Source organism: Morus notabilis, unplaced genomic scaffold, assembly GCF_000414095.1.
Source record: "Morus notabilis unplaced genomic scaffold, ASM41409v2 Scaffold1198, whole genome shotgun sequence".
Taxonomy (NCBI): Eukaryota; Viridiplantae; Streptophyta; class Magnoliopsida; order Rosales; family Moraceae; genus Morus; species Morus notabilis.
Genome location: NW_010364924.1, coordinates 103,767 through 115,569, shown reverse-complemented (window position 1 = coordinate 115,569; position 11,803 = coordinate 103,767). Strand labels below are relative to the sequence as shown.

Below are 11,803 nucleotides of genomic sequence, written 5' to 3'. Positions count from 1 at the left end.
AAATGAGTTGAATTTCTTGATTATAACGAAAATGAGTTATATTGTGGAGAGTTCTCATATTTTCAAATAAATAGCTATTTGTTCAGCTGCTTTATTTGTTTCCCAAATTGTAAACTGATATAAAGTCTCACATTCTAAAATTTGTGGCTTTTCTTTTCCTTGCATGTTCAGTCTTAGAATTTTCGTTATTATTAAACTTCCTACTATGGATTTCTAGGTATTAGTGCGAATGAGGCCACCATGCAAAGACAAGGATGAAGAAATGATAGTTCTGAAAATTTCTAATGATTCTTTGGCAATCAACGGAAAAACTTTTACATTCGACTTGGTTGCTGACAGAGGCAACGCATGTAAGGTCTTCATGGAGATGTGAGTTTCTTCAAATACTTAAATGAATAGTTTGCTTTAACCTTTAAATGATTGAGTTTGATCACAACTTTTTGTTGCTGCTAGATATTTTCCACCTTATGGGAGCTCCACTTGTTGAAAATTGTATGACATGTTTCAACATTTCCATTTTTGCCTATGGACAGGTATGTTGAATTTGCCCTTGTTTTGTGATGTGTTGTGATATAGAGTATGCATAACATATATGAAAAGTGATTGTTGTTAGACGGGATGTGGGAAAGACTTGTATGATGCGGGGTCCAGCCAACACATTGTTGGATTAAAAGCATTTCTATCTATCAACAAGGTTTAACTCCTCGAGTGTTTGAGCGTCTCTTTGCTTGGATAAACGAGGTAAATTTATTATGTCTTTTGTATTGTTCTAATTTAATTTTATATCATATATATGCTGCAAGCTGTTTGTGGAACTTCTTTCTATTGGAGCAAAAGAAGAATGCTGATAGACAACTCAAGTATCAGTGTCACTATTTCTTTTTTGAGGTAGATTTTTGGTGTAATTGGCCTATTTTAACTGTATAATTTCTTCCATTAACTCATTAACTGATTTTTGCATATTTAGAATGAACAGATTACATATTTATTAGATCCTAGTCAAAGAAATACTCAGGTAAGGAGGACTTTTTTTTCCCTTTTTAGAAGTTCTTATTATAGTGCTACTTATGAGGGCTGTTATCAACTTTTTTCTCTAGATAAGCGAAGATGCTAAATTAGGGATCTATGTTGAAAATCTCACAGAGTGTTTACGTACAATGTCAGATGTAAAGCAGCTTTTAATGAAGGTTTGCTCTGTAATGCCACATAGTTAAAATGCTTTTTTTTTAATTAAGTTTTGAAACTTTTGACAGTAAGAACCTTTTAAAGAAAGCTCGTGTTGCCTTACCTCTAGAAGTTTGCACTCAATCTTTTTCGAACACCTTGGTTGGCTCTTTCAAGCACCCACGTAGTTGATAATTGCTTCCCCCCCTATTTCTGATTTCATTGATATATATTTAGTCATTGATGATTAGAATCTTTGCATTCAGCAGCTAAAATGAAACCTTGCATTCAATTAGTTGCAACCTATGTTTCTTCTGGTACATTGAGAATATCTCCTAGGGCTAATTACATTTAGTTAAGGTAATATATGAGTGACAAACAGTTTTTTTTCCCTTTCCCTTCTTCTTCTACTTCTTATTCTTCTTTGGTTAAAATAACAATAACAAAAGAGAACGTAAATTGTTGATGATATAAATATTTGTCTTCAATTTGCATCTCCAAGTATGTAAAATTGAAAAAAAGATGAAAAGTAAAATTAGTCAAAAGTGGATTAGCAACATGATGACTATATTAGCTCTTACAAAATAGAAAAATAAGTCATTATTAAGTCCTGCTTATCTAACGTATTAAAGAAACCATCAAGACTAACACATTAAAGAAAACATGAAGACTATGTTAAACTAAAAGAAATGAAGAGGGAATGGTATTCTGTCAATCTAGCTTGCAATATATCTTACTGATGAAGTTATTCCTTATTTATTGGGTGTACTCTTTAGCATGTTATGATTTGCATCGAAGAATTTAGTTTTTCTTTTGCTCTCAAATTTCTCTCATTTTATTCAAATTTTATTTCAATCTAGCATGTTATGAAGTTATTCCTTCTCGGTTAGGATTTTGTTTTCCTCTTTTTTTTTGGCTATTTCTTATCATTTTGATATGTTTAGCGTCAAGATCTTTGTTTCATGAAAACAAATTTTCCTTTTGAGAACGTGGATTCTTGTTCAACTTGAAAGTGTTGTGGATGATGCATGACTTCTACTTCCATAAAGATTTCTTTTTTTTTGTTTTGTTGTTTCTTGCACGTGGGTTGCATAACACCATAAACTATATAAGTTGTATCTGTGGACAGAAAAGATGGGATTCTTATAGCAACTGAGATTAATTTTTGACAAATTTTAGCCACAATTTTTGATTTGTGATTTAGATCTTTTATGTTGTGAAAGTGAAAATTTCTTTTGCCATTCACTAGCTTTGTTCGATTGCAGCACTCTGACCAGCATTCACCAAAAGTACGCCATCTACTTCTTAGCAGGTGAAATGCTTATTCCCGAAGTCCTAATTTTCAATTACGCTAAAATCCTTCTTTTATCGTTTTCGCATCCTTCTTCATTAGGATTCTATGCACATTGTTGCTCGTAATTTATTTTAGCCCACACATTCTCTTGTTTGCAACCATTTTTTAGAGCATAAAGCGTGGACATTTATTTTGACATTTGATTTGCATACATTTGTCTTGTTATTTCCTTTATTTATTTATTTTTCTTTACCTTTTATTTGTCGTTAGCTTGTTTTAGGTGAAAGTCGTTGTCCTCTTTTATCTTTATAAAAACTTTATTTGATTGATTGTTTTATCTTTAATCTTCAGGTTGTTTCCTTTTGATGGTTTTATTTTTCTACTTTCTATATTGCGTTCTTTGCTTTTCAAGGTGTCATTTTATTTCTTAATTGTGACGTTGCTTGTGCTGTTTCAACGTATTAAAGGAGAGGCTTGGTGGGATTGCTGGTATCGAATTTGAGCTGGTACTTTTCAAGTTGAGTGAGAAAAGTGTGGTGAGGGTTTGACTCTGTATGTTCAGTGTCTTCATCTCTAACAGAGGCTCTCCTTAGAGCCTCTTCACGACTGGTTCTTGCTTGCTTCCCTTGGAACTCCACCCCCTTTAAAAAAGGGTGATATGTCTCTCTCCCTCTCTAATATTTGAACTATTTTATTTTATTATTTGCTTCTCTGACTTGTGATAATGGGGCATCTTTTTATGAGTTTTTGTAGGTTAAAAGTGGTTTGTTCATAAAATGCAATCTTGTTATTTCCTCGTAACATTACCATTATTCATTCCATATATGGTTGCTTTTGCTGAAAGAGTTAGGAATCTCTCGAGTCTTGCCTAGGAGCTGCAAGGAGGGAATTGATTTGAGTGGTTCCTGGATCCTTCTAATTTTAGTCCTAGGGGCAGAAGTTTTTCAGAAGTTGCTATACTATCAATCTTTTAAGGTATTTGGCTAGGAAGGAAACGAAGGACTTTTTAAAATACTGGGGGGATAGTTTTGTTTTGTGGGATAAACTGAAATTTTGGGTTTTTTTTTTTTATATTTTTTTTTCTCTCTCATGGGTATACTGATATAGGGACTTTGGTAATCCAAGTTTTTTTTGTTAGCTTTGGGTGCTGATTAGGCTGAGTCATGAATGGGCCTTAGCTCCTTCTACCACACTTGAGGGTCCATTCAACTATGGTGAGGTTTCTTGTCTCTCACTCTCTCTTCTAATGTATCAAGTAAGATCTTACTCGGTTAATCCCCAAAATTATGAGTTTTTTTCCTGCCGGAATCTTACTATTCAACAACTTAGTATTGAAGGGAACATTGCAATAAATATGGAAATAATGGTTATGGTTATTCTATTATAAATCTAGGTTCTTTTTAGTCACTGTTCGAGAACTAGGTTCATTCCTTTTGTGCTCCTTTTTTTTTTGGTTTTGGTTTTGATTTTTTCTCTTTTCTTTCTAAGGTTGCCTCCCGCCCCCTCTGTTTCCTACTCTTTTCTCCTCCGGCTTTTTTCTCTATCCTTTTGTTTCACCTCTCTCCGCCTTTTGTTTGTGCTCTCCTTCTATGCATTTGGATGAACAAAGAGCCATCAATTTTTGTGACCATTACCAGAGTGGTTGTTGTCTGTTCCATCTGTTTTCATTTTAATTATTTGAAACATATATGTGCACTTGCATACCTGCGAATCTCTTGTGTAATGGGTAACTTTGTGAGATATAAACACCGAATATTGTTGTTGCTAGTGTGTTATATCCATTCTTAGAAAGAAAGGGTGTTAGTTCCATTAAGAAAACATCAATCTTATGATCAAATGTTGGCAAGCATTTCTTAGTTGCCCATAACTTGTTTGATAAATCTGTCCTTGTTGCTAGAGTGTTATATCCATTCTAAGAAAGAACGGGTATCAGTTCCATTAAGAAAACATCAATCTTATGATCAAATGTTGGCAAGCATTTCTATAGTTACCTGTAACCTGTTGGGCATAATGTCTGATAGATCACAACTCACCATAGTTGCTATGATAAATAGCATAGTCATATGATTACAAATGTCCTCCATTAATTATTCCATTCATATTTCTGTTATGTGATTCCTAATATGTGTGCTCATGTAAATCTGTCCTTGTTGGTGGTAATAAGGTGCCAGTATTTATGCTTGTGTTTTATCCTACCCATACTGCTTGCTTCGACACATCTTTCATATCAGAGGTAATGAATTTAGAGTTCGTTTGGTACCTAGATTCGTTCCCTGATTCGAATCATGCTTCGTGGTTCGCTACAGTATTTTCTCTCACAAAAAATACACGTAAATCGAAAATGATTCTAATCACATGATTTGAATCCATGAACCAAACGCCACATTAGTTGCTGCACACACACACATAGATGTGTGTAAATGTTTGGAATGATGAATAATAATCATAGCTAGATTTGTTACTCTTGATGATCTCTGATGTACAATGACTTCATGTAGGGAGTTCTAGAACTCAAGATCGGATGATAGCTGTTGATACTAAGCCCGTAGATCCTACATGTGATTGATTTTGAACCCCTGTCATTTTATTTATTTATTTAGTTTTGGGAACAAGCATTCAAGCTGCATGTGATTGCTTGGTATGAATGTGATAGAACTATCAACGATCTCCAATAGTTTGTATGTCAATAGCACATTATTTTTCTTCTTTAGATGTAACCCCCTCTACGTCTGCCGAAATTACCCTAGAATAGTAGAGCCTAGATCCAATGCCTTGTTACAGTAGACACAATAGCATCTCAGCTTGTGTCATATCACATCCGCTCAAGTTTGAACATTTCCTGATTATGTTTCTCCTTTTGATAATTCATTTCCTTCCAATGGTTACAGCTTAGTGCAGATTTACACTCGTCAACAAACAATCAAGGGAAATGTTCCTTAGTATGATCTCGTTTTGCATGTTCCCTGTGGATGTTGAACACTACTAATATGCTTTTTCTTCTTTGTTTCAACCTCATTATTGCTAACATTTTGTTAAACCTTTTGTAGTCCTTATTCTAATTGCTTAAGAACTATATATAGCCCTTCAACTTCATTTCTCTTAATTTATTTCACAGAGCAATACAACCTCATTCATCAAATCTTTCATATAATACGTCATGTGGTGAATTGAAGATGAAAAACCTTGTTTTTCTATTATATTGAATGTTTACACGGCAACATACATATATACAGCACCACTAACATTAAGTTTGTATCCTAACAATTTAGGAAAGTAACAAATTAGGAAACTATCACTAATTCTAAGGATATGATCTGTCAAATTAATTTCCTAAAATACTATCTAGCTGTTCACGATTTTCCAGGCTGTTTTCCAAGCTGCACCCAGTTTCCCCACACTCCCCCTCAAGCTGGTGAGTAGGCATTTTCCATTCCCAGCTTGGATACAATCTTCTGAAAAACTGAACTAAATCCTTTGGTAAGAACATCATCGAGTTGACCACATGTAGACGTAAGGCGTACAAATTAGTCCACTTTCTAACTTTTGCTTGATAAAGTGTGTCGATTTCAATGTGTTTGGTCTGGTTCTATTGTACTGGGTTGTGAGCTATCTTGATCGCAGATTTGTTGTCACAATAGAGTCTCATAGGGTTGTCCCACTTGATCTTCAAATCTTTAAAGATAATCTTCAACCAAAGTAGTTCACACGCTCCTTAAGCTATGACTCGGAACTCAGCCTCGGCACTCGATCGGGCTACTACGCTTTGTTTTTTACTTTTCCACGTTACGAGATTCCCCTCAAGGAAGATGCAATATCCTGAGGTTGATCTTTTGTCAACAATTGACCCAGCGTAATCAGCATCAGTGTATGCTTCGGGGACTAACCCCCCATTCCTTTTGAACAAAATACCTTTTCCCGGCGTTCCTTTGAGGTACTGTAGAACTCTATAGGCTGCTTGCAGATGGACTTCCTTTGTACTATGCATAAACTGGCTAATCACACTCACGGCATATGCGATAGCTGGTCATGTGTGAGACAAGTAAATGAGTCTTCCCACTAAATGTTGATACATTTCTCTATTCACTGCGGCATCCTCCTCTTCTTTCCCAAGTTTGAAATTCAAATCTATAGGAGTACTCGCTGGTTTGCATGCTGTCCTGCCAGTCTCCTCGAGAAGATCCGTAACATACTTCTGTTGAGAAAAGAAGATTCCCTGCTTCGAGTGAGCAACTTCAATCCCGAGAAAGTACTTCAACCTTCCTAATGCTTTAATCTCAAATTCCTTTGCCAAATGTTGACTCAAGACTTGTTTCTCACTAACATCATCTCTTGTCAATATTATGTCATCAACGTACACCAAAAGAGCTGCAACTCCCTCTGAAGGAGAATGCTTAATGAACAATGGATGATCCCCTTGTTTTTGTTTGTATCCCGTAGCCAACATAACTTTTGCAAATCTCTCAAACCATGTCTGTGGTGACTGCTTAAGGCCATACAGTGCCTTCTTCAATCTACACACGGTATGAGCAATCAAATTCTTCCCATCCTGGTGGAACCTCCATCTAAATCTCTTCCTCTAGTTCCCCATGTAGAAAGGCATTTTTGACATCAAACTGCTGCAACTCTTAACCATAATTTGCTGCTAGTGATAACAATACTCGTATTATGTTCATCTTTGCCACAGGGGCAAAAGTCTCTAGATAATCGATCCCATAAGTTTGAGTATACCCCGTGGCTACTAACCGCGCCTTGTACCTCTCAATCGACCAATCTACTTCATACTTCACACTATACACCCATTTACAACCCACTGGTCTTTTTCCTTCCGATAACTTCACCAACTCCCAAGTTTTGTTCTTTTCCAACGCCTCCATTTCCACATTCATAGCTTGTTTCCATTTTTCGTTAGATAAAGCCTCGGACAAGGTGGTTGGAATGGTGATGGTATTTAGGTTTACAACAAAGGCTCTATGAGATGGCGAAAAATTATTAAAGGATAAGAAATGTGCAAGAGGGTGTAAAGGTCGCTTTGTACACTCTCTAGTTCCTTTCCTAATAGCAATTGGAGGGTCCTGGTCATCATTATCCACATGCAATGTAGTTTTATCTTGTAAAAAATGGCCAGAAATAGTTACCTCATTCGAAGGGTTTGAGTTGGATTCTTGGACCTGCATAGGTTTTGGAACAGCCTTCGTCCTTGTTGTGAACATGTTGCCTTTACCAAATCTCACATTTTCCAGGGCAGAATTGGGTTTTTCTTGTGGTTCATTTGGTGTTTCAAGTATGGGTTCAGGAACATGAGAGGAACAAGATGGACCAGGTGTAGCAGAAGGAACATGAGTGAGACTGTCCGACTTGTGGATTGATGACATATCAAGCAAAAAACCTTCCTTATCCTATTTCAATGAATTCTTTCCCTGAGGATAAGGATTAGAGATAAGAATTTTGTTCATCGAACATGACATCCATCGAGACATAGAATTTCTTTGACGGGGGATGATAGCACTTATATCCTTTATGAGTTGAAGAATATCCCACAACGACACATTTTAGAGCCCTTGGATCTAATTTCGCCCTACTTTGACTGTGAACATGGACAAATGACACACACCCAAAAATCCTAGGGACAAGATTGTTTGTAGTCTTTAGGTTCGGGTAAAATGACGAGTATGTCCATGAGACTTCTAGAATCCAAGATTCTTGAAGGCAAACGATTTATCAGATGAGTGGCTGTAAGGACTGCTTCCCCCCTAAAAAGCCTTTGACACATTTTTTTGAAACAACAAGGCTCGAGTTTTTTCAAGAAGATCACCATTTTTCCTTTTTGCTACTCCATTTTGTTGTGGAGTACTGACACATGACACATGACGATTCGTGTACTATTCCCTCTTTTTGAAAGAATGGGGTAAGAGTTTGATTGAAATAGTCCCTAGCATTATCTAACCTAAACCTTTTAATTGAGACCCCAAATTGATTTTTTACCATAGAATGAAAATTAGGGAATACATTACTAACATCAGACTTTTGTTTAAGTAGGAAAATCCATGTAGCACGAGTACAATCATCAATGAAAGAAACAAACCATCTTGCCCCAGAAACGTTAGAAACCATAGATGGACCCCAAATATCACTGTGAACAAGATAAAAAGGAAAGGAACTTCTTTTATTACTAATTTGAAAAGGTACACGCTTGTGCTTACCAAGTTCACACACTTCACATTGGAATCTTTCAACTGCTAAATTTTTAAACAAAGAAGGAAACATAATCTTGGTAACTCTAAAGGATGGATGTCCAAGTCGACAATGATGGAGAAAAATTTTTTCTTTATTGGATAAGACACATTCTGATATCAAGGATGAAGATAAACTGCCCTTGGTCATGTTCAACTGACTTGGTGAATTGAAGATGAAAAACCCTATTTTTTTATTATATTGAATGTTTACACGGCAACATACATATATATAGCACCCCTAACATTAAGTGGACGTTTGGTTCACGAATTCAGAACCATGATTTAGAACACTTCTCGGTTTACGTGTATTTTTTGTGAGAAAAAACATTGTAGTGAGCCACGAACCATGACACGAATCGTCATACCAAACACCCTCTAAGTCTGAATCCTAACAATTTAGGAAAGTTACAAATTAGGAAACTATCACTAATTCTAAGGATACAATCTGTCAAACTAATTTCCTAAAATATTATCTAGCTGTACACGGTTTTCCAGGTTGTTTTCCAAGCTGTACACAGTTTACCACACGTCCAAACCTTTTTTTTAAAATAAAAAAACTCATCCTTCTAAACAAGCGAGAAACAAGCTATACTTAAAATACGTATACAATTTAGAAGAAGTTTGGAGCACGTGTCCCAACTATTATATGTAACATATGCAAAAATGATTGTTGCTAGGTGGGAAGTGGAAAGACTTATACGATGTGGGGTCCAACCAACTCATTTTTGGATTAAAACATATCGAGTGATCAACAAGGTTTAACTCCTAGAATTTTTGAGCGTCTTTTTGCTTGGATAAATGAGGTAACTTTGTTTTGTCTTTCTTACGTTCTACGCATTGAATTTTGTATCCATCTGCTGCAAGCCCTCTATGGAACTTCTCTCTGCAGGAGCAAATCAATAATGTTGATTGGACTATTTAACTGTGTTTTTTCTTCCATTAACTCATTAACTGATTTTTCAGATTTACAACGAGCAAATTACAGATTTATTGGATCCTAATCAAAGAAATTTCCAGGTAAGGACTGTTTTACTTCCCTCCTTTTAGATGTTCTTTTAGTACGACTAACATGGGCTAAAAGTGGCTCTTGAAAAGGGGATTGCTAAACTGAGCTGCATATTGCGTTTCTTTTTTTTTTTTTTTTGCGTAATAGTTACTGGAAAATGGTTATAAAAAACATGGTATATGGTTCAGGTTGAGAAATGGATCCAGAAAGTGGAACGTGAAATGTAGAAAGAAGAAGGTTTTGAATCTTAAAAGAAAATTTGATTGCAACAGAAGTTAAAAGGAAGGTAGACAGAGAGAGAAGATTCCTGTCCAGCATTGTACAAGGTACATTTGACAGATATGGTGAAAATCAAACTATGTGACTGTAGACTTGTAGTATTTCTCTAGTACTGTGTATATATCAACTCTATGGTTTAATTGTTACTAATTTCTTTTAGCTATCAAATTAAACTTTTTGGATGTAGTATCTCTCTCTCATTAAAATGTTGCTTCTCTTCTCTGTCACAGATTTTGATAAGCTTCCTTTATGCTATGACAAATGCATGTTCTCTAGTTGGTGGTAGCGAGATATTTATGATGGCCGTTGGTGGTGGAAAATGTCAGGTAAACACGGTTCGTCTCTTATTCCTTATTGCATGTTATAGAGTTTATGTAGAGCAATTTATGTGGTTTAATAAAAAAAATTTAATAAAAATTTAAATTTAATAAAAAATTTTGTGGTTTTTGTTGTTAAGCAAAAGAACATTTCTTCCTTTGAGCATAGAGTTTATGTTCTTCCAATGCCAGAAAACACCAACTCCAAATCACCCAAAGGCTCCTCTAACGTTTTGCTATACACCAATATATCATTAAAAAAAAAACCAACGCAAACTTCCGCAAATAATCCTTTAAAACATCACTCATTAACGCCTAAAAAGTTGCCGGAGCATTGGTTAAGCCAAATGGCATCACCAAAAAATCATAATGGCTTTCTTGCGTCCTAAAGGCGATCGAAAAGCGGTCTTAGGCACGTCCTCTTGCTTCATGTGAATCAAAAAATCAATTTTTCTGGCAAAAATTCACTTGTTTTCATCACTTTCGGAGGAAAAAAATCGGAGAATTGTGACTGAAAACTGTCATAACTTTTTGTCTAGAAATCGTTACTGGGCCTATAATATACCAAATCGAAACACTTTTGGAGCTCTACAATCATGACGGGACATAGCCCACCAATCCAATTTTTTGGGCCAAAATTCACTTGTTTTCATCAGTTGCGGAGGAAAAAAATTAGAAAACTGTGACTGAAAATGACCATAACTTTGTATCTAAAAATCGTTACTGGGTCTATAATATACCAAATCGAAACACTTTTTGAGCTCTACAATCATGATGGGGCGTAGCCCACCGACCCAATTTTTCGGGCTAAAATTCACTTGTTTTCATCAGTTTTGGAGGAAAAAAATCAGAAAACTGTGACTGAAAACGACTATAACTTTTGATCTACAAATTATTACTGGGCCTATAATATACCAAATTGAAGCTCTTTTCGAGCTGCACAATCGTGGCCAGCCATAGCCCGCTAACTCAATTTTTTGGGCCAAAATTCACTTGTTTTCATCAGTTTCGGATTAAAAAAATTGGAGAACTGTGACTGAAAACGGCCATCCCCTATCAGTTAAAGCCAATCCTTACAAAAGGAGGAAATAGAATCGAAAATCTACCTTAGTTTTTCCTTTCCGTTGGTTCCCCCCGACAATCAAGCTGCACTTCCTTCTAACAAGTGGCTGAGAGTCAACAAGCAACCTTGGCCTCTTGGCAGGAGCTTCACTGCCCCCTTCCTTTCCGGTCCGGCTGCGGTACGGCACCTGAACTTGAAGCTACGATCAGACTCGATTGGATCTGATCCGTTCAGATTCCACAGATCTAACCGATGGAAAAATAGTCTTTACTTAGGAGGGCTAAGACATTGAACAGCTTAAGTTAAACGCTTAGCGGGTAACTTGTGTTTGTTGGCACAGATGGATCTGTATCTTTTATCTCAAAAGTGGAAGGAGCTGGTGGAGAAAGCCCGTTCAAAGCAACTTCAACCTCACGAGTACAATTCAGGTCTTCTTTATCAAATGTC

The 11,803-nt window shown here is 36.1% G+C and overlaps 2 protein-coding genes across 4 annotated transcripts in view; both read left to right on the top strand.

Annotated features, from left to right (window-relative positions):
* The first annotated feature begins 244 nt into the window (after nucleotides 1-244).
* Nucleotides 245-848, top strand: LOC112093344 (kinesin-like protein KIF15). The gene is made up of 4 exons (XM_024171549.1): nucleotides 245-369; nucleotides 454-533; nucleotides 614-694; nucleotides 804-848. Exons 1-4 carry the CDS (start codon nucleotides 285-287, stop codon nucleotides 846-848), a joined length of 291 nt encoding a protein of 96 aa, XP_024027317.1. The 5' UTR covers nucleotides 245-284.
* Nucleotides 849-1,112: 264 nt separating this feature from the next.
* Nucleotides 1,113-11,803, top strand: part of LOC112093347 (dihydrolipoyllysine-residue acetyltransferase component 4 of pyruvate dehydrogenase complex, chloroplastic-like) — a 29,778-nt gene continuing 19,087 nt past the window's right edge. Inside the window, exons 1-8 of one of the 3 annotated variants that reach the window (XR_002903010.1) lie at nucleotides 1,113-1,187; nucleotides 2,430-2,476; nucleotides 2,926-3,111; nucleotides 9,369-9,494; nucleotides 9,655-9,708; nucleotides 9,886-10,023; nucleotides 10,207-10,302; nucleotides 11,697-11,784. Coding sequence is in view for 1 of the 3 variants with exons in the window: in XM_024171557.1 (XP_024027325.1) it covers nucleotides 10,231-10,302; nucleotides 11,697-11,784 (160 nt within the window). In the remaining 2 variants the exon portion in view is untranslated. Of the gene's footprint in view, nucleotides 1,188-2,429; nucleotides 2,477-2,925; nucleotides 3,112-3,560; nucleotides 3,673-9,368; nucleotides 9,495-9,654; nucleotides 9,709-9,885; nucleotides 10,024-10,206; nucleotides 10,303-11,696; nucleotides 11,785-11,803 lie in introns of those variants that run through there. The other 2 variants (XR_002903011.1, XM_024171557.1) reach the window with 2 other exon arrangements.

Excerpts from the sequence above, each read along its gene's own strand:
- LOC112093344 (XM_024171549.1), top strand. The coding sequence starts at position 285 with ATGATTCTTTGGCAATCAACGGAAAAACTTTTACATTCGACTTGGTTG. Across the intron at positions 534-613 it reads CCATTTTTGCCTATGGACAG|ACGGGATGTGGGAAAGACTT; the intron begins GTATGTTGAATT and ends GATTGTTGTTAG. Across the intron at positions 695-803 it reads CATTTCTATCTATCAACAAG|CTGTTTGTGGAACTTCTTTC; the intron begins GTTTAACTCCTC and ends ATATGCTGCAAG.